Source organism: Toxorhynchites rutilus, chromosome 3 (assembly GCF_029784135.1).
Source record: "Toxorhynchites rutilus septentrionalis strain SRP chromosome 3, ASM2978413v1, whole genome shotgun sequence".
In the NCBI taxonomy this organism is placed as follows: domain Eukaryota; kingdom Metazoa; phylum Arthropoda; class Insecta; order Diptera; family Culicidae; genus Toxorhynchites; species Toxorhynchites rutilus.
In genome coordinates, this window is record NC_073746.1 from 217,633,164 (window position 1) to 217,661,093 (window position 27,930).

Here is a 27,930-nt window from a genome sequence, read left to right on the forward strand (position 1 = left end):
CATTGACTCCGAATTTCGATAGTTAATTTCAATAATTCCGACTCGTTGCTGGATCGAATAACTTTCCATTATGAAATGCCAACCTTACTGAAGAGAAATGTCAAGAAAGTTGGAAAAAATATGGCGTCGTTTGCTGTTCCTATCTGTCTACTTTTGTAGCGTCCCTATTGAAATACCCGTTATGATGAAGGAACGCCGTTTTTTAAGCGATACGTTTTTGCTGATGAAAAGTGAACAATTTAGAACATTATTGAGCGGAAAAAACATCCTCAACCTGAAAAAGCCAAGTTCTGTATCTGGTGGGTGTGGAAGGTGTATTATGCGCTTCTACCAAGTAATCAGTAGACTAAATTTAGCAAATACAGCTTCCAAATCGGAGAACTGAAGGGCAAACGCCTAGAATTAACCAATAGGAAAGCGATCGTGTTTCACCAGGACAATGCCAAACCTCATGTCTCTATAATATCATGGGAAAAATGTTTGGAGTTTGGTTAAATTGTGCTGCTCCATCCACCGTACTCACTAGATATTGCGCTCTATAATCAGTGGTTTGGTCCCTGCAAAATTAGTTTACGAGAAATAAGTTTGACATTGAATAGCATAAAAAAGCACTTTGACCAGTTCTTCGACGAGAAACCAAACATGTTCTAGAAGAATGAAATTTTCAAGCATATGCATATACAGTGGCGAACAAAACATTAAGACCACTCTAATGCAAAAACATTCAAATTAATTTTAAATTCCAATTCAAATATAGTATATGCAAGTATAGTATATGCACACCGGGAGTTCGTGTTTGATTCTCGTTCTGGTCGGGGGACTTTTCGTCAAAGAAATTTCTTCCGACTTGCACTGTGGTCATGCGTATTTCAGAGCTTGGCACTCCAGAGTACATTCAAGACGTGTTATTCGGCATAGATATCTCAACTAATTACCACCAATAAAAATGACGCAAGTGATACTAAGTTGAGAAGGCAAAAGTTCCACTGGAAAGATAGTGCCATCCAAGAAAGTGATAGCGGCAACCGCTCATTGTAATGAAATATTGACAAACAAATGCGTCGGTGCAGAAGTTTAAGGTTGAACGCAAAAATCAAGTTCTACGCGATGTGAAGATGTGATTTCACTACACTTGACAGACCATTAGATTACACGGTGATCAAAATGTCAGTATTCCGGACCATCAAACGGCCATGAGGGTGTACGGAAGTAAACCACTACTACTACCAAAACTTTGTGGAAGTTTCTCATAGGAGCCAACCAAATCCTTTGAGAGACCGCTGCTGGGATGCCTCCCAACATTTTGTTTTTCACATCGAATAATTAATTCGGACCAAGGCTGGTCATTCTCAAATCTCAGAAATGAGAATGTTTTTTTTTTTTTTGCTTGTTTCTTTCCCGTCAGCCAGAGTCAAGCGAAATCGGTATATTCCCTACGCATACTGAAACATCGATTCCTCTGCTTTGATTATTTTGGTTTCATTATAATCGTCCGAGAGTTTCATTTCTTATGTGAAAGGACGCTCGCAGATTTATATTTCAAAATTTTCATCGGATCCTTTTCACTTTCTTCATTAATTTCCGTAAGTACTATTATAATACAACAACGAAACTTTCATTTAAATATAAACTTCTAGAATAAATCTTCGTTCAATGTTCCTATGCGACTACCATACGACTAAAGGGTGTGTCACATCAAATTGCATCACGGAAAAAAACGCTGTAGAAATTTAATTTTTAGGAATTATATCTTCAGCTTTCGCTTATAATCAGATAAGAGTGTATAGATCACGTTGGCCATGCTTCACTGTAAATTTTTCGTAAATTTGGAAAAATGTCGTCGAACGAAAAAGAGCGTCGTGAATTAATCCTGCGCACTCATTTCGAGAATCCGGAATTGTCACATCGGGACATCGGTAAGATGCTGGGAATCGTCCAATCCACGGTCAGCAGAGTACTAAAACGATACTTCGAGAACCTAACCATCGACCGGAAGGTGAAGAACGGCAAAAATGGATGCTCCGTCAGTGAAAAAGATCACAAGCGCGTAGGTGATCTTGCCGGGCCTGATATTCTTCTCCGCAGAGGACAAATTCAGCGTTCCGGAGGAGATTCGCAAGCAGAAACTATCCAAGTTTGCCAAAAAGTACATGGTGTGGCAAGCGATCTGCTCTTGTGGAAAGCGGAGCGCCCCCTTCGTGATGACCGGCACGGTAAACGGGCAGGTTTACCTTAAGGAGTGCCTACAGAAGCGCTTACTACCACTATTGAAGCAGCACGAGGGACCGACCATCTTCGCTTCGTGCCACTATTCAAAGGACGTGTTGGAGTGGTACGAAGCCAACGGGGTCACCTTCGTGCCAAAGGAAATGAACCCGCCCAACGCGCCGGAGCTTCGCCCAATAGAGAAATATTGGGCGATTATGAAGCAGGCCCTCCGGAAGAACCCAAAAGTTGTCAAATCGGAGGCGGACTTCAAGAGGAAATGGATTTCTGTTCAAAAAAAACTACAACCTGACGTTGTACAGAACCTTATGGACGGGGTAAAGAGGAAGGTTCGAGCATACGGGCTTGGGCTCGAAGTATGAATAAAAAGAAAATGCCAAAAGTTGTTTAATAGTTTTTATTTTACTGTCTAAAATTTTCAAAAGGATCGGTCTACTGGGCGAATTTCTACAGCGTTTTTTCCGTGATGCAATTTGATGTGACACACCCTTTACATTGATTTATAGCGGCTGTAGCATGAAATTGGTGCACCATGAAAAAATCTGTGAAACTTTTCCGCTTTAGGAGCAGTCTTGAAACGAATGTTACAGGATTACAGGGTCATCACATTACAACTGCAAAAGAACTTTATGCATGGGCAATTTCCAAAACCGATTCGAAAACGTTCTATGGTTTTTTTTTCACAGACAGATTATAAAGCGATGGAGAGAAAACTTCAAACCCATTATGATCATATGAGGCAAACTTCTGTTATATCATAGTTTTAGGCTGGAAAATGATAGTTCTAGGTCGGAATTCGTTCTCGGAAGATGAACATTCTGTGTAGCTGTAAATGTATTAAAGCATGAATAAATATTATAAATAAACGGAAAGTATAGCAGATGAACTAATTTCATTCCGAAACTGCCATGTACATAGTTAGAAACTGTAAGATTTTCTTATCAAAATTTCGAATCTAATCGAAATGGATATCGACATGAAGTGCCTTATAGTCCGGGGAAGATGTAATACCTAAATTCAATCTAATTAATTTATGAGATGGGGGTCTTCGAAGCCACATTGGTTGCGCGTTCGCTTAGTAAGCGATCGATCGTGAGTTCAAAACTCAGGGCCCTCATTGACCATCTTTGTGTTGTTACAGAATAACTACATTCACGCAGCAATCATCAGCGAAGGAGATCGATCCACGGTCGAATAAAGGTCGATTTATCCCTACATCTGCGCTGCGAGAAACATCGGGCTGCTGTTCTATTAATAACACAACAATGATCCTATCAACTGTCTCTGCTGTCCGGTGGTCTAACTGGATAATGGAAGAACAGATGGAATACTCTTACGCCTAAATGGCTACTATGTAATGTAACGTACCATATGCAATGGTATAGAAGGAATACTCTTACACCGAAAATGGCAACTGTGTAATGTACTATTTATAGATATGATAAACATATGACATGTACACGATTAAAATTCGGCTCTGTTACAGCTAAAATGCTGATGAGCCTAAAATAAACAAATGGGACAAACAAAAATTTATGAGATACCGTCGTTGAGGGTAAGAATGGGTCACAAAAGAATGTTTTCGATTTTGACGTAGGATTACGTCTTTCGGGAACATATTGGAGTACAAATTTTAAATCGATAATCAAGCACATCGTGAAAATTATCCAATTTCAAACGCTTATTGCTCACTCATTTCATGATGGATTGATAAAATTTTTGCGTCAATCGATTTCGGTACTCCATAACAATTTTTTATATTGAATAAAATAATGTATGTCTTGAAACTAACTATCGAACGATTGAATCTCAACCCCTATCCTAACAGGAACACCCACTTCTGATTGGTCGAAATTGGCGGTTTCCTAAGGAGAGCTTTTGCTCCCATTGAAATGTGTTCCCTAACAGAGACATCCAAACCAAGCAGCCAGGGGGAAATCGACATTGCAAATACATGAAAGTAGGGGAGCTTTTGTTCCTACCGAAATGTGTTCCCTAACAGAGACATAAAACCAATCTGCCTGGGGGAAATCGACATTGCAAATATATGCAAGTCGGGAACATTTCCATATTGCTAGTAAGGTGAGTGATAGGATTAGTTTTGGTTGCTTCGTGAAATTTCATATCAATGACCGATCGTGTATTGTGAGAAATTTAGCACAATTGTGTTAACTAGTTGCAAAACCGCCAAACCGCGTTTTTAGACCCTAGATATATTTTCCCAGGTAGTGGTAGTGAGAAACAGCACCAATATCGATCAATCCCCTATAAAACACGCGTTTGAAAATCATGATGTACTGCAAAACAGTGGCAATAGAAAATCGTCTTTCCTGTATTTGTATTTGTAAATTGTATATATATATATATATATATATATATATATATATATATATATATATATATATATGTATATATATATATATATATATATATATATATATATATATATATATATATATATATATATTAGCTGACCCGGCAAACTTTGTCCCGCCCAAAATTGTTTTTTTGTAATCAATACCTTCAAACATTCACGTTTTTGTACTATTAGCAAGTTCATGGGTCCAATCTTCTATATTCGTCCCCGTTAAAATTACTTTTTACTATAAAATTCTTAGTATTTCTAACAAAACTCATCATTATAATATCAGATTATTTTCAGACATCATTCTCGTTCAAGATTTTTCAACCACTTGAAAATGACATGTTTCTCCGTTACATGGAATAAATGTTTTATACAGAAAATATGATAGAATATAGACAGCCCTAAATCGGACAATTCCTTCCTCGAGTTCTGCTCTTATCAACACATCCGGCGATCCATTTTTTTTTTTTGGTATAGATAGAAGAAGATATAGGAGTGCGTATCATCACATTAAAATCCATTTCCAGTTTCGAACAAAGATCAATTTCGCTAGCGCAAACATCAAATGGACTAACAGCACTTGTCACTATGTAATTGTAGAACATATGGGAATTTAATTCTCCGAATTTTCCCTTTTCCTTCAAAGTTTTCAAAAATTTTCAATTGTTATTTTTGGTTGGAATATTTTTGGTTGAAATATGTGTAATATTTTTATGGGACCACCTCTCCATTCCAGAGGAGATAGGGGTGTCATACCATTATAGAAACATTTCTCATACCCAAAAACCATCACATCCCAAATTGTGCTTGATTAGTTTTCGAGTAATGTAGAAATTTGTGTTTTATTTGTATGGCAGCCCCCTCTTAGAGAGGGGGTGGAGAGTCTAACCACCATAGAAACATTTATTGTACCCTAAAACCTCAATATGCCTAATTTGGTTTCATTTGCTTGAATAATTCTCGAGTAATGTAGAAATTTGAGTTTCATTTGTATGGCAGCTCCCCCTTAGAGAGGGGGGAGGGGTCTCAAACTATCACGAAAACCTTCTCCGGCCCCAAAAACCCCCACATACCAATTTTCATGTTGATCGGTTCAGTAGTTTCCGAGTCCATAAGAATCAGACAGACAGACAGACTGACAGAAATCCATTTTATATATATTGATATATAGTTTATATAGTTCCTGGTCAAGAACGAATCGTCCGATTCAAGCTGTTTGTTTTGTTGTGTTCATTTTCACATAAGGAAAATTCATAAGGCGAGGTAAATTGGAAAAGTAAAAAAATATTCGAAAAAGTGATTTCCCATAGCCTCTACGTATAGTATTAGGTGTTGTTAATCTAATTGAAATTCGCATTGGGTTCAAAAAAAATTACCTTTTCCAATTCAAATATGTTTTCTCTATTTTGACGTAACATGTTTTCACTGATGTGAAAAATTGATAATTGTGTTCGGTATTGATAATTATCTTATATTACATTGGTGAGTTTTTTTTTGCTTTATTTCATCCATACATAACACAGGAGGTATCTCGTCTAGGGTCACAGAGAGTTTACCAACCTTCTGTTATCATCACTCGGTTAACATTGGTGGAGGGAACAAACAATACCCAAAACCAAACAAAACGGTCCTTTTCAGGACCACCAAATCATTATGAAAGTTTAACGATGTAATTCTTCAAACATATCCAAAATCAACAGACAGCCTAACGGAATCCTACGTCAACTATGCGGTCGTGTCTCGGGCACAACCCTCCTGTCACTTTTTTTTTTATTGAATACTATCGTAAATTAGAGTGGAAGGCACCTCTGATTTAGTAGATATGTTCTCTAATGATGAACTTATTAATTTTTAACTGAACTGTGATTAAATGAGAGTTGTCCCAATATCACTCCTTAGAAGGGGTGACAAAGGGTCAAAGTAATAAATATTGTTTTATTTTAAGAATTATGTTTAGAAATCAATTTATCAATAAGTTAATAAGCAATAATAAGTTATTAAGATATTTTGACAACAAGTAAGTGTCTTGGACGATTATTTGAGTTACGAAAATAGTTTCTGGTGAACATGCAACATGTGGGATGTATGTCAAGTTGCTCTTTGGAAGATGCTCTTTTGATTGTCTTTAGGCCATCAATTAGCGGTTTCAGAAATCCTGGAAAATGTGGCTTCTGCAAATTCGTTGCTAAGGAAACACTTTTCTCCTGACACGTGCGAAAATTTTGCCCTTCATAGGTCCGAAAAAAGCCACGTTTAGGAACGATGTAATGAGGATTGATTTGGTGGATTGCTACTAATTGTGTGTATATTAATGTATTTTTGCATGTACATTGCAGCTTAGGTATACATGTTCAATTTAATACTTGACCCATGATCACCATAAGCGTAAATAACAATATTTCGAAAATGTAAAAAATCCCATGAAATATGAACATATGAATGCTAAGCATGAGAGTTTTCTGTGAGTTGTTTGATGGCTATTAACACATCAAACTTTGATTAAATTATTGAACAATATCTATTTGTCCTACTGTTAAGTATTGTGCATTGGAAGTAGCGAAAATATGTCTCCTACTAACCGGAGACTCGCAATATTTGTCATGATATTACTAATAGTAACTCCCAATCTCCTCCCATGACCCATTCTCCATTCTCACCCCCATCGACAGTACCGTAGACCGGGGGCAAATTGATCACTAATTTCAGAAAAATGTTAATATTTCCGATTTTTTTATGTTAGATTAATAGCCAATTATTGTTAAAACCAGTACTGGTGCTAAGACCACAAAACCTTATGGAAAGTTTTGTTCAAAACATCCTTAAGCGTTAATTTGGAATTTCTTTAGCAGAAAATTTCAAAATGTAGCTTCGGGGTGACTTTGATTCTAGTATCATATGCACAAAAATGTATAGAAAAACAATTATTTCTTCTCGTACGTCATTTTAATGATAATTCAATGGTTTAAGGATACAAAAACCTGATTTAATCCACCTAAAGGTGTGGGTGGTATACCTTTCCATAACTCGATTTGAACACTGACCTGCAGGTCATCCGGAGACCATTATCCAATTGTGACCAAAAACCCTTGAAATGGTCACCAATGAGCTAGTTTTGACAAACCAAGACGTTCGATATGTCGCATGATGGTATTCGGTACTGGTCATTCTTGGTGCTTTTTTTTTTTTTTTTTTTTTTTTTTTATCTTCGCTTATTTTTCGTCGGCCTATTTCCGCCACTTTAGTGCCAATCACCGACATCAGGGAGGCGACTCCACCTGTTCCTACCTATCAGACTCAACAACTCATGAGCCGGGCCAACTTCTTTTACTTCCGCTCCGAAGGAAGACGTAACCAGAGATTTTTCGCCTCAGAAAATCCCAACGACGCCAGCTGGGATTGAACCCAGGCCGATCGGATTGTGAGGCTGTTACGCTAACCATACAACCACTGGCGCCGTCCTGGTGCTTTTTTTTGTGAAATAGTTTTTTCTTACTTGTTTGAATAGTAATTACAAGTATTCGATTACTTATTCAACTCATCAAGTATCGGTTAGGATTGAATTAATGTGTTTAGCGTCTCTAAATATTGCTTTGATGTATTGAAAATATGTTTCTTTACCATGGTTAGAAATGGAAACGAAAATGCTATTCAGTAAAATTTTAATTTTCATGCAATTTAATAAGTAATTCGTTGAGATCCGTTGACAAAAAGAACCTTCAGATGATTATTGAACATGTCAGATTTAAAAAGTTTAAAATTAAATTGCAAATAAACCTCTGAAAATTTATGTTTGTTCAATCAATTTCACCCCGGTGATCAATTTGCCCCCGGATGACGGTACCGTGATTTTGGGTATGTAATGCAAAAAACCTCAGCCTACGAGAAAAAAGTTGATTTTTCGAGCCATCCTAAAATGGAAATGGGCATCCTAATGAAAAAAGAAAAAAAGAGTAGTAATATTTTGTGATAAGGAACAATACTACCACTTTTCATGGAAATATGAGAATACCAATTTCGGTTTGGCATGGATAAGCCGTATATTGGCTGATGTAACACACAGCAGTAAGTCAGTTCGTTGCAGTTCACAAAGTCAGTTCGCTACTAGTTGTTAGGAGAAGACACAGAGTGAAGCTCGTTTCACGACAGAATAACGCCACGATTCATACAAGCACTGCAATAATTATGTTAAAGTTTGCACAGCCGGATTTTTGAACCTGTTCAACAGCTGCGATGAGAAGAGATCGATTGACAATACCGATCACCGTCGAGAAAACACATCACACGTTTTGTAATGCAATGAAGGAATTTTTTAACCAAACTCAAATTTATGAATTTCTTGCACTATCTTGGCAAAATAAAAAAAAAGATATACCCTGCACCGTGAATTTCATGGGAGACGATAAGTATGAAGTGCATTGTGCTTATGTGTATCCTGTACAAGTCTTCCGTGTTGAAACAATTGGAACACTTGCGTCAACCCAAATAAATATTCAGTTTAACACAAACATTTGAAATTAAACCAATCTAACTGACAGCTATTCTAGCTTTAAAAGTGATAAATTTGATAGAACTGTGACACCTAGGAAGTAAATAAATATAAAACCACCTACAGAAGAAAATAGAGTTAAATAAAACTTATGCAAAAATAATCTACTGTAACAAATAAAAACTTACAAGAATCTGTCTCGGAAAGGAATGGTAATGAAAAAACTCACATGGCGTTTTATAGAACAGCACGATCAACGTAATCCAATTTTGTTACAGTGAAGCACAAAAACTGCAGCACTAGATTCGATCTCATCCACCAAGTGCAGAATTATCGGAGGATGAAACCGTTTTGATTGCTGCAGATTCCTTATCTCTCCCTCCAGAAAGAAATGCAGCGCTGTTCGAGTATTGTTCACATTCCTAGCGATTCACGTTTTAGCCCGAACGAAAGTACGCGAACCGGTCCAGTACAAATGAATGTAGTAAATCAATAAACAACACTTGTAAGCTACGTTTTGCCAGTTTTATGTTATATCGTGGCTATTTTTAGCACACTCAGTACACTCACACCGTGATGAAGAAAGTTTTCGCTGTTAAATATAGACTGAGAGCAGCATACGAGAGAAAAAAAGAGAAAACCTGGCGTTCCAGGATCATTGAATCAAGAACTACGCACTAATTTACAGCTAAAACGTTAAAAATACATCTGCTGCAGAATTGGCTCGCGAAAAAATGTACACTACGAATTATCGATTATGGAGAACTATTTCTCGAGCCAAGTTTAGTCACATTTTCACCAAAACCGGATGATTGTTGACAGCAAACCGCAATAATCCTTTCCAAATGAACATAGCTTTGCATTTCGCTCGATTTGGATAACAAAATATATTTCGATGTTTGCGTGTTCAAAATGGACGCAAAATAACTACCTGGCACTACATAATTGCACCATGTTTCTCAACTACTGTGATGAGATACAACATAGACACTGTCACGATTCTGTTACTGCTATTCAATGTAACTATTCAAGATCAATGGTACCGCTGGCGGACTCGAGCGAAAGTTGTTCGATTATCAAGTATCCTTCAGTTTTTTTTCCTTCACTCATACTTACTAGCTGCCATTTGACAACTGCTGGTATCGAATGAAAAGTGTAGACTAAATATGCACAAGGAAAAATTTACATGGAATGCCTTTTCTCTGTCTCACCAAAATGTCACTCATTGCAGCCCCAAAAAGACACTTTTTACTCTTTTCCGTGCACTCTCCGGCACGAGTCCTTGTGTCCCTCTCAGCTTCGGCCCACACATGCCACCCTGAACCCAGAGAACGTGAGTGAACTCACGCTCGCACACGCAAACGTACACGTGAGACACTCACGTGCCCCAAAACAACCGAAGCCAAGTTTTGCATGGTACCCAACGAAATGCAGGGCGGAAAACCTTCGATTTCGGGTGTCGGGCTCACTCGCCGCCGACATGCAAATGCATTCCTGTGATCGTACTGGGAAAGTTTTATACTCGTAACTACTGGGAAAGATGGAAACGCATGGTGCGCTTCCATATTGAATTATACCAAAACTCTCCATCAAAACCGAACAGTTTCATTGACAACAGCGATTTTCAAGAAAAACTAACAAAAATCTTCAAGATTTGTATGAATTCTACATTGCATGTTAGGGACATTGATTCCCTAACCGTGACACTCGTGAGGGACAATGATGACCTCAGAATGCGGCTCAAATTCAACCGATCTTCCCTCTCGTAATTGTTGTTAGCGGCGTATTGATCAATGGTTAAATGCTGCTTTTCCCCACATCGATATATGTCTGTTTCCCACATGTATTGGCTAGCAAATAATCCCCATCGATCGACGCGTGACAGCTTGAAACCCGTTTCGTGGATGGCGCCAACCTCAGCAGACGAATCACTTCTCTCGCATTGATTCCAGCATCCTTTATCCAAGGTCATTGTAAAACACTCATTAGCCGTGTGCTCTGTTTATAGCAATGTATCACCAATACTGCGACGCGTGGGGGAGAAAAACTGTGCCTTCAAGACTCCTGCTTCTTTAGTACACCCACACGTGCACAGAAGTCGAAACTGCAGCACTTTTGGCTAAATAATCCTTCATCGTGTGAAATTAGATAGAATTTTATGAATGAGAATGTAATTTTGAAAATATCTCCAACGTATTGAACAAATGAATGACCACCACTAAATGTTTCACAATATTTCATATGTACCCGCTTGTCCTCGAAGGGCGCAAATAAAAGGGGCAGCAGCATCAATAAACGATCAAACGCGACGATAAACAGAAAAGCGCTATCGTTGACGCAGGAACGGCATACCGTCAGTATGCGCCCAGGAGATGGTAAAAATACTGATGTCAATGGTGAAATTTATAACAATACATAATTTATTAACGATATCCACAAGAGATACTGCAATATGATACTGGCGATTCTATATGTGCACATACGAGTGTACGGCTTAAGGCGGGCTCGCATTAGTTAGGAAACAACAATACGTCCCCTTTCGGTTATATGTCCTTTCTCGGGACCGATTGTTGCGCATTCTAATTAACCTAAATTGGAATTGTGGTTATTTATCATATCATACTGTACAATTTTTGTTTTAGGAGATATTCCTGATAAAGATCCCAATATTTGGTCGAGTTGTTCCGATGAGCAGATGACAGTTTGAAATTTATCGGAAGTGTGCTTGCGACCAAGAGCTGAGACCACATTCACATAGTAATTGAATACTCTAACTAGCATGATAAAATATTTCATTTCAGCACGAAAAAGTTTTAGATACATTATAGATCTGTATCTCGCATAATATATCGGTTTACGGTGGTGGTGTTAGAAAGATGTTGTGAAGTTTGACTCAGTATCCCCTACATTGCAGTTTTCTTTCTTTTCGAAAACGCCAGCCAGCTGTAAATGTGAATAGTGTTCATGGTGCTGATACTGAAATAGTCAACAATTTTTGGTTTCGCCGATTCGATTTCAGTAATTTGCATGTATAATTACAATAAAAATCATCGAGTGCAAATGAAAATATTGTATGTTAGCACTAGGAGCGAGCCATTACATAAAAACCCGTTCGGAACTTCTTTGATAGGGTTGGATATAATAAGAGACTCTGTTGTGGGTGCCATACGAGTAATTGGGAGCAAGAAAAATGTCATGGAATGCGTTTCTGCTGAATCGAAACAAAATCAACCCGTTTCGAATGATCACTGAAAATGAAACAGGGATATGGTATCGGAGTCGGAATCGAGGAGTCGGGGTAGGAGTAGGAACGAATTTCATTGCACTAGGAGTCGGAGTCGGAGTCGTTAATTTTTTTTTCGATTTCCATTCAAGTGACCCAATAAAACTAAAATATTTAGCTTATGAAACAAAATTTTAAGATTTAAAGTCAGAGTCGGAGTCGGAGTCGGTACAAATACATGTGGGGAGTGCGAGAAATTTTTCTCCAACTCCACAGCCCTGAAATAAAAAGGGGGTCATTAACGACAGCAAGTCAAGCAAGAACAGTTGTAGTCAAAAAGCTGTGGGCCGGCGCAAACTATGGCCTAGCCGGGAAAATTTTACTGCGTGTTCGGTGAGGTTGGCACGAAATAATCTACTATAACCAGATCCCTGCCAAACGTAATTAGGAGCTTATTTTGGTAATTATTATAGTTATTATCACCCTTATAATTCGAACCTGGCCAAAAAATCGATTTACGGTCAAAAGTTTTTTTTTTCGAGATGACACCAGATCTCGACGTTTCATGCATTTTTAAGTCATTTGGCATTGAAAAAAAAACGATTTTCCAAATTTCCTTAACTTCCCTCTTGGAAGATTTTCAAGGATTAAAAAATCAAAACTTTGAGCGCTTTGAGGCATCCCCAAATCATGTCCGATTGAGCTGAAACTTTGCACAGGTCATTTTTTTAGGCAAATAAACAAAATGTACATGGTCGGTTTTTTAAATTCGATGATAAAATTTTTTCCATACATCCATTACCACCCTAGTGAACATGGTTCGAACTGCACAAAAACGAGATTTTTATTTGCGGGACATTCATAAATTGCCTAAAAATAGAAGAAATATGCTACTTACAATGACCATTACCATGAATGAATTTTTTAAACCATTTAGGAACAATCAGCTTGATTTTATATAGACTGAACAATTCGTAGAAATTCTCCGTAAATTACCTGAACCACCGAGATGAATGACACCTGGAAGTAACAATCCATTCTCATTGTGGAAGATTCGGTGATACAAACTTCAAACAGCCAATGTCGATGCCGGTCACGTACTAGTTCTGATTCTGGACTGGTTCTGCAGCGTGTGATGGAGCACAATCACATTGGGCTGTTTTTTTTTACTAATCTGGTTATTCATCTGGCTGTCGGTATCAGTGAATTAAAAACAAAATTTGTTTACTTCAGAAACATTTCTAAGCATGATAAACATTATTATTCATCATAAAAAGTGGTACTCCAATTGGTTGTTGTTTAATCTACATATTTCTGATAAAATATGAAGAAGTTTGAATATACCTCACTATTTCACATACTTAAACAATTCTCTATAAGTACGGGACGGAACGATCCCATAGTAAATAAACATTTTTTTACCCGCCGAATTTCTTGTACAGAAATTATTTGCGACGACGGTCATTGGTCATTGGCCATTTGCGATTAGTACTGAAGGCTATAAAAACGGAATTCTGGACAGCTCGTATATTCGAAATTCGAAAGGAAGAGGAAATATCGTTACATATCGAAATGAAGTAAAAGTGGTCCACGAGAAAACTGCATCACACGCATATTTAAATTTCCAAAACTTTGGGTTTAAGCTGAGATTTTGAGTCAAAAATGAATAATAAGTAAAAGTTCCTTTGTTCGAGATACAGAACGCCATAAATCGAGCTGGACTACGTATGTTTAGGGTTAAGACGCCACCATTCGACAAAAAGCAGATAACGGCCACAAAAAGCAGTTATATGCCCATCATCAACTGTTCTTACATAACCACCTTTTCAGGGTCAGCGAAACATTCCATTAGGGAGTCCTTTCTATAATTTCGATGCTGTCTGGAATAGTATTCGAAAGATGAACGAGCGGATTGAAAAAAATAATTTCGTAGTCGTACGTTAACAATGCGTCATATCTTGGACATAACCGGTTTCTTCCAATGTTTCCATATACGACATGATCATATTAGATGCGATGAAAGGTAGTTCACCTCCAGGCGGTGCATCCTGGGCAACGCTAGATGGACTATAAACTGAGCGTCTGTACATCAGGCTAAGAGCGTCTCAAACATTATTCAGTCGCTCTCTCTCGGATCGAGCGACTGAATAATGAATGCTGTATCCTGCCAGCTACATCTAATATGGTAGTCCCATCAGTGGGATGTAGGTATTGCGACCCCGGTAAGGTAGCATACCGAAGTCTTACTTACCACGAAAAATTGAAAAACGAGATTCAGAAAGAATCAATGAGTACAGACCAACCTATGTAGCATCTATTTTCCACATTCAAAACATCCAAACGGAGAAGCCTGCTCCCAAATCGAACATGCCTTGATCAACGGTCGACACTTCTGTGTGTCCTTGAGCGTTCGAGGGATAATCGGAGACCGCCCGAAGCCGAACGGCGACTGGCTACTGATAAGATGGCGGAAAATGTCCGAGTGCCCAGACCACTTGATCGCTAAACTGACGATGCCCGTGTTGCCAGAACTGGGCGTGCCACACATCTTCTCTCTTCTAAAAAAAATGAATTGAATAAGAAAAAATAAGAAAAGAACAAATACATGAGGATTTTATTTTTGTTTTGTGTATTTTCCTGCACAGAATATATTTGAACCACCTTTGGGATGTATGAGCTAATTGATGACGTTTAACTAACAAAATCGAGTCAAGTTCTGTTCTCCATACGGTCGTCCCGAGCCCGTGCTTGTTCTGCGCGGTCGTCCCGATCCGCACATAATTTTACTTCCATTCTTACACAGCACGGTGAACCCGATCCACACTCTTATCATTGTCATTTTTTTCATATGGTCGCCCCGATCCGCAAATATTTTTACTTCAATCTTTACACCGCACGGTCATCCCGATCCGCATTTCTTTCAATTTTCTTTTGTACCCATACGGTCGTCTCGATCCGCGCTTATCCACTTCTAAAGGGTGTGTCACATCAAATTGCATCACGGAAAAAACGCTGTAGAAATTCGCCCAGTAGACCGATCCTATTGAAAATTTTAGACAGTCAAATAAAAACTATTAAACAACTTTTGGCATTTTCTTTTTATTCATACTTCGAGCCCAAGCCCGTATGCTCGCACCTTCCTCTTTAACCCGTCCATAAGGTTCTGTACAACGTCAGGTTGTAGTTTCTTTTAACAGAAATCCATTTTCTCTTGAAGTCTGCCTCCGATTTGACAACTTTTGGGTTCCTCCGGAGGGCCTGCTTCATAATCGCCCAATATTTCTCTATTGGGCGAAGCTCCGGCGCGTTGGGCGGGTTCATTTCCTTTGGCACGAAGGTGACCCCGTTGGCTCCGTACCACTCCAACACGTCCTTTGAATAGTGGCACGAAGCGAGATCCGGCCAGAACATGGTCGGGTCCTCGTGCTGCTTCAATAGTGGTAGTAAGCGCTTCTGTAGGCACTCCTTAAGGTAAACCTGCCCGTTTACCGTGCCGGTCATCACGAAGGGGGCGCTCCGCTTTCCGCAAGAGCAGATCGCTTGCCACACCATGTACTTTTTGGCAAACTTGGAAAGTTTCTGCTTGCGAATCTCCTCCGGAACGCTGAATTTGTCCTCTGCGGAGAAGAACAACAGGCCCGGCAGCTGACGAAAGTCCGCTTTGACGTAGGTTTCGTCGTCCTTTACCAGGCAATGCGACTTCGTCAGCATTTCGGTGTACAGCTTCCGGGCTCGCGTCTTCCCCATCATGTTTTGCCTTTCGTCGCGGTTAGGAGCCTTCTGAACCTTGTATGTACGCAGGCCCTCCCGCTGCTTGGTCCGCTGGACGAATGAACTTGACAAATTCAGCTTATTGGCGACATCCCGGACCGAACTTCTCGGATCACGTCTAAACTGCTTAACTACGCGCTTGTGATCTTTTTCACTGACGGAGCATCCATTTTTGCCGTTCTTCACCTTCCGGTCGATGGTTAAGTTCTCGAAGTATCGTTTTAGTACTCTGCTGACCGTGGATTGGACGATTCCCAGCATCTTACCGATGTCCCGATGTGACAACTCCGGATTCTCGAAATGAGTGCACAGGATTAATTAGCGACGCTCTTTTTCGTTTGACGACATTTTTCCAAATTTACGAAAAATTGACAGTGAAGCATGGCCAACGTGATCTATACACTCTTATCTGATTATAAGCGAAAGCTGAAGATATAATTCCTAAAAATTAAATTTCTACAGCGTTTTTTCCGTGATGCAATTTGATGTGACACACCCTTTATTCTACAGATTCATCGTACGGTCGTCCCGATCCGTACTTATTATAAAAAATTGATATATTTTTACGTAGCAATATTAAAAAAAAGTGGAACATATCGGTGGTAATATTTTTTTCGTTTTTCTTGGGCATCTTTAGAGTAACGCTCATTATTAATATATGACCCGTAATCTTGAGTTTCAATGCGTTACTGCGATGTGATATGTATTAATGCAATGGATCTACAAGACTGATAGGCATCAGTTCTTATTTTATTGATATCGCCTACTAAACATAGAAATATGATTAAAAAAACATTTTGTTTCTGGCAACAAGCTTCAGTTTTGTTATAATTCAAGTCAACATACAGTTTAACATGGAGCATTGAAATTTCTGCTAACCATGCTGTTTAATTTATACTTTTTTCAAACGTATAATTTACATACTGAAAATTTTTGTGCCTCCCATGGTAAGATAGTTCTGCTACTTGTAGTCTTCCGCTAACGGGGTAGTCCTCGAATGACTAGTCATGTCTTCATGTAATTTCAAGTTGTTCCCTCAAATGGTTCTACTGCCCTTTTGCACACATACAAACTTTAGTGAAAAAAAACTGATTTTTACCAGAACTTGGGCATGCCACACAACTTCCAGATGCTATGGAAGTGAAGTTCTTTCGGGGATGAAACAATCGACTCTGACCACTATCTCGTCGTATGTAAGATTCGCGCACGGTTGTGGAACGTGCTAAAATCTCGCACAGAGACGAGAATACATTCAAACATTCAATAGTTGAAAGCGGAAAGCGTGGCAACAGACTACGCCAGAGAGGGTTGGATCATTGGATCGAAAAACTGAGAAAACAAAGAGGAGATATAAATGGGCAGCGGAAAAATATCCATGGTGCCATCGAAACGATTGCGAGAGAGGTACTAGACACGATGCGAGGAAGACAACGTAACGGCAGACTCAATACCGAGTGCCAAAAAGAGCCAAACGAGAAGAACCAGCCCAGGAGACTTAAACTCACTGTAGCTACGCGTCAGAACAGAGAGGTACGGAAAGGAAAGAGCTGCAATAAGCAAAAGTCCACCGTCGCAAGAAGCGCGAGTATGAATAGCAGGTGCTTACCAGCGCAGAGAACAGCATTGCGAGAAACGACGCACGGAGCTTCTACAAAATGGTCAACACCGTCAAGAGCAGGAATTTCTCTATACCGGCCATATACAATGACAAGGACGACAACCTGCTTGCAATCAGACCTACGGTTGTAGCCAAGTGAAGAGACTACTTTCAGACACTGTTGAGTGGGAAGGAAGAAGCAGACGAAATCAGTAACAGGATAAGAATTGTGAATATAATTCACATCTGTAAAGGCGCGTCCACATTATGCCGAATGATGCCGATCGGCCTATACCAGGCGGCATATTCGGTTCGTTATGTAATGTGGACGCCACATTGGGTGCACGAAGCCGAAGCCTCATCGGATGTACGAAGCCGTCACGAACACACGAAGCACATTGTCGTCAACGCTAATTTACTAATTTACTTAGTTTTGTTTTGGTTCGACTTTCTCGAACCGGACCCACTTGTTTCGGGTTGGGTTCGGTTTGTTTCGAGTCGGTTTTCGGCACGTCAGCAAGCCCAGACCGTACGTCCACATTTACTCGGCTTTACCGGGCGGCCAAGGCCGCTCGGCGTAATGTGGACGCGCCTTATCATTAGATGGACTGAAGCAAAGGCCATGCGCCCTCAAACTTACGTTTCAACATTGCACTGGAAGGTGCAGTACGAAGAATTTTTTTTAAAATTTAACAGAGAGAAAATATTCATAACTAGAATAGGTAAGAGCTGTTGAAGTGAGGGGGTTCAAGAAAAAGTTGTGCCATGGCGTACACGATTCCAACCCTTCCAGGTTATCGGAAACAAAAAATCGAACAGATTCTGAATCAGTAAAGATGCCGCCGAACCTCGGATAAGTCAGAAACATGATTTTCGACAAAATGGCGGCTGTTTGAAGAACAAAATGTGGTTTAAAACGTTTTTTCTTCTATTTCCCGATTTTTTAAAAATAGTAAAATTTCAAAAATATCAAAAATTAAAAAAAAGTTTTTTTTAAATTTGTAGACTAGAATACTGCCTTAAGGCCCTCTTCTTAGATAAAAACTTAGTCTTGAATTGTTTCTAACGGTCCTCGGAACAACAACTACAACAGAAACGACCGCCCAGAAAAAGTGTAGTAGGCTAGAAATATTGTGACGCGAGAAAAACATCATGGGTATAAGACGGTCTGTGATACCGTGCGCGAGTATACGAGTTATGATTTTGCACGCTAAATGTCCAAACAAAAATACCTATAATTACCCGGGCAAACTTAGAGCACCAGGCAAACGTATGCCGTCCGACACTCGCTAAAGGATCGTTTCGTATGTTTCAAACTAACCGGGCAATCGGTGGAACGAAGGTTTGCGTGCGAAAGACCACCGCTTCTGACAGCGGGTCGGCGGTCGACTCAAAGTTCGTCATCTTGGCGGTGTGTGCCGCCTCGATTTCTTATCCTCGTTAAATGGGAACTTCGCCCCCATTACATTGACCCCACAATAAATTAGAAATAGGATTTTTTTTCTGTGAGGCTTTATACTCCGCTGACTTAAATCGTGCCAATAGCAACTGTAACAGTCCGGGCCATCCATTAAACTTTTTTTCGTCGGAAAACACAACATTTCGCAATTCTAGTTTCCATTCCATGTATTGCCGGGCGAAATTTAGACGGTTCTGCTTATGAGTGGCGGTCAGTTTCGGCTTCCCTTGAAATTTCTTCTACTTGATGTTTGGTGACTCGTTCAAGATGCGCGCAATATGCCTCTTCGTTACTGGAAGCCTTAATTTGTGAGCAGGACAATCGTTTCTTGGTTGCTTTGTGTCATATTTGACCTTTAAGACGCAAAGTAACTTTGGTGTTCCCTTTTGTAGGTCGTTTTATTCCATATTTCGGGCCCATTTTCAAAAAATTACATACCACTTTCTCAGATCGAACAATTTTTGTTGCGATCGAGCGATTAGAAAACTTTTCTTCTTTGAACATCTTTATTATTCTCCGTTCTTCCTCCGTTAATAGAGTACCTTTCGCCATTCCTTCAAACTATACGTGAATCACTAATCTGACCAACTTCTTACATTGCACATCTTATATTTACCGTGTAAATTGAATACTCCGAAGTAGTTTTTCAAAAAACACAAAGACTCGGTGATTATACGAAAACCTGATTTTTATGCTCCGCGGCTAAACGTATGTCTCGGGAAAAAACGGCGTTTGAATGTTTACATCCACCGATGCCGCCTTGTGCGTGTGTGGGTGCGACGCGCGTTCTTTCAATAAAAGTGACTGAAATATATTACCACTACAGCAAATATGTATCCCGATAAAAAGAACATTCCTAATTGTTTTGAAAGTGTTTCATGTTTTTTTTCAAGTGCGGCCAAACGAATGTCTATCACTGTATATACGAAAAGTCGCATGTGATGCTAGAAACCACACATCATTAAAATCGTTCGATAAAAGAGGATATAATTAAAAAGACTTCGGATTTGATTCCGTGTAACTATTTTTTACTTCCAAAACTCAAATTCCCGTTTCGAGAAACCCTTTTTTGTTCGATCGGAGTCATAATGAACTTGCTAAATGAAATCAAAACAATCCCAGAATATTAGTTGACAAATGCATGGATGATTGGATTGTGCATTAAGATAAAAGTATCGCTTCCAATAAGGCTCATTTCAAAAGAAGCTTAATTGTATTAAATGTATAATTCATAATAATTCAGAATACATTATGCAGGTGTACTCAGATTTGTCCAAATTTGTTGAAGAATGCAAATGAGAATATCAATCTCCCACCCACACACAAATACAGGTTAACTGACACAGAATCTTTGAGGAGGTGATAGAAAATCATATTTGATAAAACAGAATCCTACACATATATTGGGTTGGGGAAAAAGAAATGTCGTATATTGTCAATATACGGCAACACTCAAACATATCGTGTATTGTATTTATCGCATCGGGTCATACTATACGGCTATTTAAAGACGACAATCTGTGCTACAAGTGTCGTTTTGACAGTGTTGTGATTGTCCTTTTCAGTCTCAAGTTATAGCGCGTCAAAGATGTAGTCCACCAAGCAAGAAATTCGCCATATTTTACGTTTTTACTACCTGCGAGGTAAAACTGCAACGAAGGTGGCCGAAAAAAATCGTGTAGTTTATGGACCCGATTCTGTAACGATTCGCACAGTACAGCGTTGGTTTGATCGATTTTGTTCTGGTGTAGTGGCTGTCGAAGATACACCCCGTACTGGTAGGCCAATCGTCGTGGAAACCGATAAAATCGTTGAAATCATCCAAGTAGACCGGCATGTGAGCACTCGCTCGATTGACCAGGAACTGGGTATAGACCATAAAACCGTTTGGAACCATTTGCAGAAGATTGGATTCCAAAAAAAGCTGGATGTATGGGTGCCACACGAGTTGTCGCAAAAAAATCTTTTAGACCGAATCAACGCCTGCGATGCACTACTGAAACGGAACGAACTCGACCCATTTTTGAAGAAGATGGTGACTGGTGATGAAAAGTGGATCACGTACGACAACCTAAATCGAAAAAAGTTGTGGTCGAAGCGCGGTGAGCCGGCCCAAACCATCGCGAAGCCCAGATTGACGGCCAGGAAGGTTTTGCTGTGTGTTTGGTGGGATTGGAAGGGAATCATCCACTATGAGCTGCTCAACTATGGCCAGACCCTCATCTCGGTTCTCTACTGTGAGCAGCTTGACCGTTTGAAGCAGGCGATTGACCAGAAGCGGCCAGAAATGATCAATAGGAATGGTGCTATTTTCCACCAGGACTACGCTCGGCCTCACACACCTTTGATGACCCGCCAGAAGCTACGGGAGCTCGGATGGGATGTCCTATTGCACCCGCCGTATAGTCCGGACCTGGCTCCAAGTGATTATCATGGCTTCCGGTCCATGCAAAACGCTCTTGATGATACTAAGTTGGTCTCAAAAGAGGCTTGCGAAAACTGGCTGTCTGAGTTTTTTTTTGCAAATAAGGAGTGGGGTTTTATAAGGAGGGGGGATAATGAAGTTGCCTTCAAAATGGCAACAAGTTTGCGAACAAAACGGCGCATATTTGACTTAAACTGGATAATTTTAAGTATGTTAAATAAAGCGTCAAATTTCGATCAGAAATACGACATTTCTTTTTCCCTAACCCTATATATGGTCGAATCTCAACTAATTGAAATGTTTTACAATATATTCTATGCCAAATTATGTCATTTTTCAAATAAAAGCAACAGGTTCGTTCTACCATTCGGCTTGCTTTGCATTAAAAAAAAGGACAAAAATTATTTGGCACTTTGTGGATGCCGGATACGCCCGTTCCGGCATCTACATCATTTCGGCACTATTGGACAATAATCAGAGCATCGAAAGAAAGCCTGGTTCCGGACAGCCGACGACCTATCGCTCAGGGAAGAATGCTTCAAAGGATGCTGAAGAGGAATGAAGGGAAAAGTGGCTACATCGCTGCGTGCGCTTGGCGAACATGGATATACATGTCAGGAAGCGGAAGTCCCGTTCACTGGTCTCGGAGCTGTAGGCAATGACGCAGCGGCAGCAGCTGAATCAGATGGTCAAGTCGATTTTCCCGGCGAATCGCGAGGTGGCGGTGGTAATGAACAATGAGACCTATCTCACCCTGGATGGTAACGACTGGCAGGGCACTTCGTATTTTACTTCCCCCACGAAGGAAGTGAGCACCGAAGTGAAGTTTATTTTACACACCAAGTTCCTCAAGAGGGTGCTGCTATGGCTGACAATCAGAGAGAAGGGGATATGAAAGCCACACTTCTTTAGCTCCAGACTGGCCGTAAACGGGGAAATTTCTAGTCTGACCGGATCTGACTGGAGCGGCCGAATATCGATATGGTACCCATGTCGGCAAACCCGCGTCCCCCAGCTGCGTCCCATCGAGAATTTCTGGGCAAACCTGAAGCGTAAGATCTACTCCAACGGATTTGTCACGAAAACTGAGAAGAAATTGATAAAAACTCAAAGGCATGCCTACGCACATGTTTTCGTCCGCCATGGCGAATGTTCCGGTTAACTGCCGAAAGGGCGCTCGCAAGGGCATAGAATTTTTTTGCAAGTAAGCTAATACCTTCCATGAGTAATTTATCAAACTCAATTATCAGTCTTAGTTTTTTTTATCACCATCTAAAAAAAGTCCAATTTTTTTAATGCAAACGTTAAGTAGCGTACATTTCGAATTAGAGCCTATTTAAGGCAATCAGAGCTCAAAACAATAAAAGTTCAAAAACATAGTTGAGATTTGATCATACGCGTAGAAAGATTTTTTCATCAAATATGATAGTCTATCACCTACTAAAAGACTCCGGGTCAGCTAACACTCTGCGCTGCTAATAATGCTGCTAAATTACGCAAAATAACAATCAAAACATCTTCCACCGATACTCTCGAATGGTAACGATAAAACCTTATGCGTCCACATCACACCTCTTTCGTTGTGCTGTCCTACAGTTTACCTCTTTATGAGTCAGTGCTTACTTCCGTTTAGTAAAAATTAGGGATTAAGAATCAAATTGAATCAGAGATTAAGTTGGTGAAACTGATACACAACGGAAAATAGGAAACGAAACAGCATTTTGTACAGAAGAAAACAACATCAAAAAACACCACACTGACCTTCGTATTCCGGCGTGGATCTAATATCCTCATCAGAGCTACTGAAGGACCGCTGCTGCAGGAGATATGGGCCACCCATCGATCGTTTATGTTTTTTGATTGGCTCTGATGATAGTACGATACCACCACTGCTACTCCCACTCCCGTAACTTGGTGCGGCGGACTGCATTGACTCGGCGTAGTGCTGCTGCTGCCGAGGGTGAACTAAATGTGGATGTGCGCGCATCAAGTCTTCGATTTCGCCCTGGTAATGGAGAACATCAGTTTTACGACTGTTTAGATTATAAATTGACCAAAAAGTTCGGTTACCTGGTAGTAACTTGGATCGTCTTGTCCGTATCCAGCCATTCCAATGTTGCCACCAGATCGAGTGATCTGCACCTGAGGATTCATATGAGACTGGTGATGTCCGTATTGCCCCATTTGAACTGGCGGCTGGGGGAGACCGGTATGCATATACTGCCCATATGGACCCTGTTGCATACCACCTTGGGGATGCATCCGTGGCATCGGTAACCTTGTTTGGGGTAGCCCAGTAGTGACATCCACTTCACTGTCCGACTGAGACATTCGCCGATGAGGTGGATCCTGTTGGGAATATTGGCGCCGAAGCTGGCTGCCGGAACGTTGCATCGGGTGATTCTCTTTCTCAGCAGCACTTCTCGCCCGTTCCAGCTTTGGTCGTTTGTCAGACGGATCATGCGGATCGAGAGTTGCTGTCTGGGGTATCTGGAAGAAATTACCGTCATATCGTTAGCTAATGGGAAGGAATTGGGAACAGATAATTCATTACCCTCGGGTCACCTTCGATCCGACGTATCACGCCATCGGGACTTGTACTTTTGTTCATCCATTGACCAGTTTTTGACAGCAGTTCCTGCTTTTTTCGACACACAATACACACCCATATCACCTGTTAATGGAGAGAATCAGGGAAGTAATTGGATTAATTGATTGGGAAACTAAATGTGACTGAAAATTATGCAGAAAATTCAGTGTAATTACACCAATGCCATTATTTCTCGGCAGTTTAGGCTTTAAAACGTCGTTACGATTTTTTATCCAGTACAGCGCTCCATGTGAAATTTCGGGAAATTTCGAGAACGGTTTGTTTACTACCTACTACCCGAAATTCCGCTCAACCGAAATGTGTTGAAATATCGTCAAAGTTAAACTGAAGGAGTGTGGAAAATAGTTCAAAAACGCCACTTTAAATACTAGATACAGGCAAAAAGCGGTTGATGAGATTGACCAGCAACTTGTGCAGAAGTTGATGGCACATATCAAGCCCAAATTTGAATTTGAATTCGAGAAAATTAAATATCGCAAGCCCATATTGTATCTATAAATTACAAGAAATACATAACATTTTCTTCCAACAACGTTTCATTCTAAACCAGACAGATTCTTGAGATATATCCGATTGAAAGTGATTCCAAATTGGCAGGGCTTTAGTAACAATGACGCTGAAATATTATTACTAATCATTCTAAAACTTTTTTTCTTTGATATTTCCATCCATTATCGTAAATCTTATCATTTCAGATTATTTTCCGTTGTACTTTTATCTTTTTTTTAGGATCCAGGCTCCAAATCATTTTATCATGAAATAATTGGAAATACTTAAGAGAACGTAATGATTTTTGTTATGATTGCTTGAAGTGATAAAAAAGGGTAACATTACACATGTGTTATTTATTCAAGCAGTGCGTATTTATATATTGGTACGCATTGGCGTATTTCCAGTATATTGCCTTGCTCACATAAATATGAATATAAGATAGCATCACGTTCGCTGAAACTTCCCGAAGAAGCATTTGAATGCTCTTGCGGAAAGTTCCAATGCGAATTTAGTTAATTGAATGGTTACATATTATACATACAAACTAGAGGAATCTTCTTCATTTGATGTACAAAACATGTAAATTATTCTATAACATAATAAATACGACATAAATATAAAAAAATAAAAAAAAACAATCTGAGAATTTTGTGTATTACGATTGTCTCACCTTGTTGTTACGCAGTGTAACTTTGCCCCCGCATTTGGCACAACAACGAATGTTGCAATAATTGCAGATGTGTCCGATGCCATCCGCAAACTTTGTTTTGAGGCAAATGTGACACGTGGCGTCAAGCTCAACGCCGGCCTTTTTCTGCTGCTCCGACTTTTGACGAATCGAATCCACCAGGGTAGCCACCTCGTCTTGCTTCCTCCTGCGAATATGAAAACAAACAAAATTCAATGTTAAATCGGGACTGGTTTTGTGATCATATTTGAAACACTCATGTGCGTGTTGTTGTCTTATTTTTTTTCATCATTGAACTCATGTTTAATTATACGAACAACATAGATAGAATCAGTCGTCTGAAAATATAAAGTTTCACTAATTTTAAAGTTTTATAATTTACATTTATCAAGAGGCTGGAATTGGCTACACGCTTGCGGAATTTATTGAGACACCGTGAATTTGAAGATACAGCAGAACCTCGATTATCCGCGAGCAGTTGATCGAAAGTGAGTTCCCTAGTAAATCTATAAACCTTGCCGAAATTTGTCAGTGAGTGGTAGAGTCTTGCTTTTTTGTTTTGGTCATGGCTTTCACATTATCTGATCACTGATGTACACGACCTTACAGATTAATAGTACAATAATTTCTGTATTGATGAAACATAGTTTTCAAGCTAAAATATATATTTTTCGTGTTTGTACCTCATTTTAGTCTTATATTGCATTATCCGTGATTTTCGTTATACGCGATGGCCCAGCCCGACTATTTCGCGGATAATCGGGGTTCTACTGTATTAGCTAAGCATCTTTGCGTAAAGGGTGAGGCGATAAATATTGCAACACTTTCAATCTTGCGTAGTTTTTCTTTAGAGTGTTCGTTTACATCCACACAGTTTTGCAGTTATCGGTGAGATTCCGGTCGAGATGAAAGAAAATCAGCAAACTGTTCACGAAAGGATTTTGTTCACCCACATGAAAAATGTTAAGTTGTAGCATCGTGTCTTGGGAAACATCATTCGACCGTCTCAAGATTCCTCCAAATGGAGGACAGTGGACCATAAACCAAGAGCTGAACAAAGCATGGAATAACGCGCAAAAAAACAAGAGAAAAAGTGGAGTTTGTCTTTTCCAAACGGGATCCGAGCCTTTCGACGCGGGACTTGGTCAAAAACGTGATGTTTCACATAATTTCGGCCAAAAAACAATCCGAAATGAAAACGTAAAAGGTGCGGAACTTCCCAAATCGAGACGAACGTCAACATAGAGTTGCCAAACGCGCGCCCGCAAACTCTACACGATAGAGCTAACGTAATACCGGTGCTGCGTCATTGATGGTGAGACCTACATCAAATCGGATTTTAAGCAGTTTCTGGGACATGAATATTTCACGGCTGAGGACAAGTTTGCCGTGGATGACCGTTTAAAACGGAAGAATCTGTTGAAATTCGCTTCTAAGTACCTGATTTGGCAGACCATATGCACCTGTGGCAAACGGAGTGAACCATTCGTAATCAAAGCACCATAAACGGTGAAATCTACGAAACTGAGTACCCTCAAGAACGGTTTCCGCCGGTTGATAAACCCCTGGACTATGCGTACCATCAGTACTTCGCGTACCTTCAGGCATAAAATAGACCCCATTCGTGTTCCTTAGTTTCTTGTCCAGTAACTCCTACCCCTACCTGCCCGCGGTGCCGACTGGGGTACGAGTAACCATAGAAAAGATCGGGTACCCCGGTGGGATCTTGGTCGTATGCTGACAGGGAAGAGGGTCTACCCGAGTGTCTGTTCAACGGAGACTTTAAATAAAGTTGTGCACGATGTTCCTCTGGCGAGACAGGGGGTTGGTGCAGGCCCTACTAGCAGACCGTAAAAATAAAACGCACAGAAAAAATCACAATAAAATTCAAGACAGACCCACGCAATGACCCACAGACCCACTAGACCCACGCAAAGAACACGGACTGGAGATTGGAAACTCGGAACATGGAACTGAAAGTCTCTTAACCTTCTTGAGAGTACCCAAATTCTTTCGGAAATATTGAGAGCCCGCAATTTCAACATCGTAGCACTGCAGGAGGTGTGCTGGTAAAGTTCGATGGTGCGATGGTTTCAAGAAACGGGTGATTGGCTGATGGCCGATCAACGAAAGAATGTGCAAACAGAGTATGCAAGGCCACTTCTTCAACATCAGCATTATCAACGTCCACAGTCCCCATCTATCTAGCACCGACGACCATAAAGAAGAATTCTACGCGCAGCTAGAGCGCGAATACGATCACTGCCAGCAAACGACATGATGAACACTATCTAAAATTCGATTGAACAGCGTGGAACAGCTTGCACCATTTTCAAACTGATATTATGCAGTCTAAGTTTGGCCAAAGTATGTATAAGCATCATCATACAAACTGTTAATGACTTGTGTAATATTTTTCATGCCAATGACACTGATTTTTCTAATAGATGGCAATACTGCACAATGGTCCAGGAGATGCATTTAAGTGGAAATTAGCACTTAGAGCTCGACAGTCATTCTATAGACAAAAACTGCCTTCGACAAAGTTGTTACATATGATAGAGCGCTCATTTTTATGTTACCAAAA

The 27,930-nt window shown here is 40.0% G+C and overlaps 1 protein-coding gene across 14 annotated transcripts in view; it reads right to left on the reverse strand.

The window, feature by feature from the left end:
• LOC129779206 (regulating synaptic membrane exocytosis protein 2) overlaps positions 1-27,930 on the reverse strand; it is a 143,339-nt gene that overhangs the window by 89,937 nt on the left and 25,472 nt on the right. For all 14 annotated transcript variants that reach the window (XR_008743589.1, XR_008743588.1, XR_008743590.1 and 11 more), the window contains exons 3-6: positions 25,326-25,530; positions 24,107-24,226; positions 23,623-24,042; positions 23,314-23,557 (exon numbers count right to left, since the gene is read on the reverse strand). Coding sequence is in view for 11 of the 14 variants with exons in the window: in XM_055786522.1 (XP_055642497.1) it covers positions 23,314-23,557; positions 23,623-24,042; positions 24,107-24,226; positions 25,326-25,530 (989 nt within the window). In the remaining 3 variants the exon portion in view is untranslated. The remainder of the gene's footprint in view (positions 1-23,313; positions 23,558-23,622; positions 24,043-24,106; positions 24,227-25,325; positions 25,531-27,930) is intronic.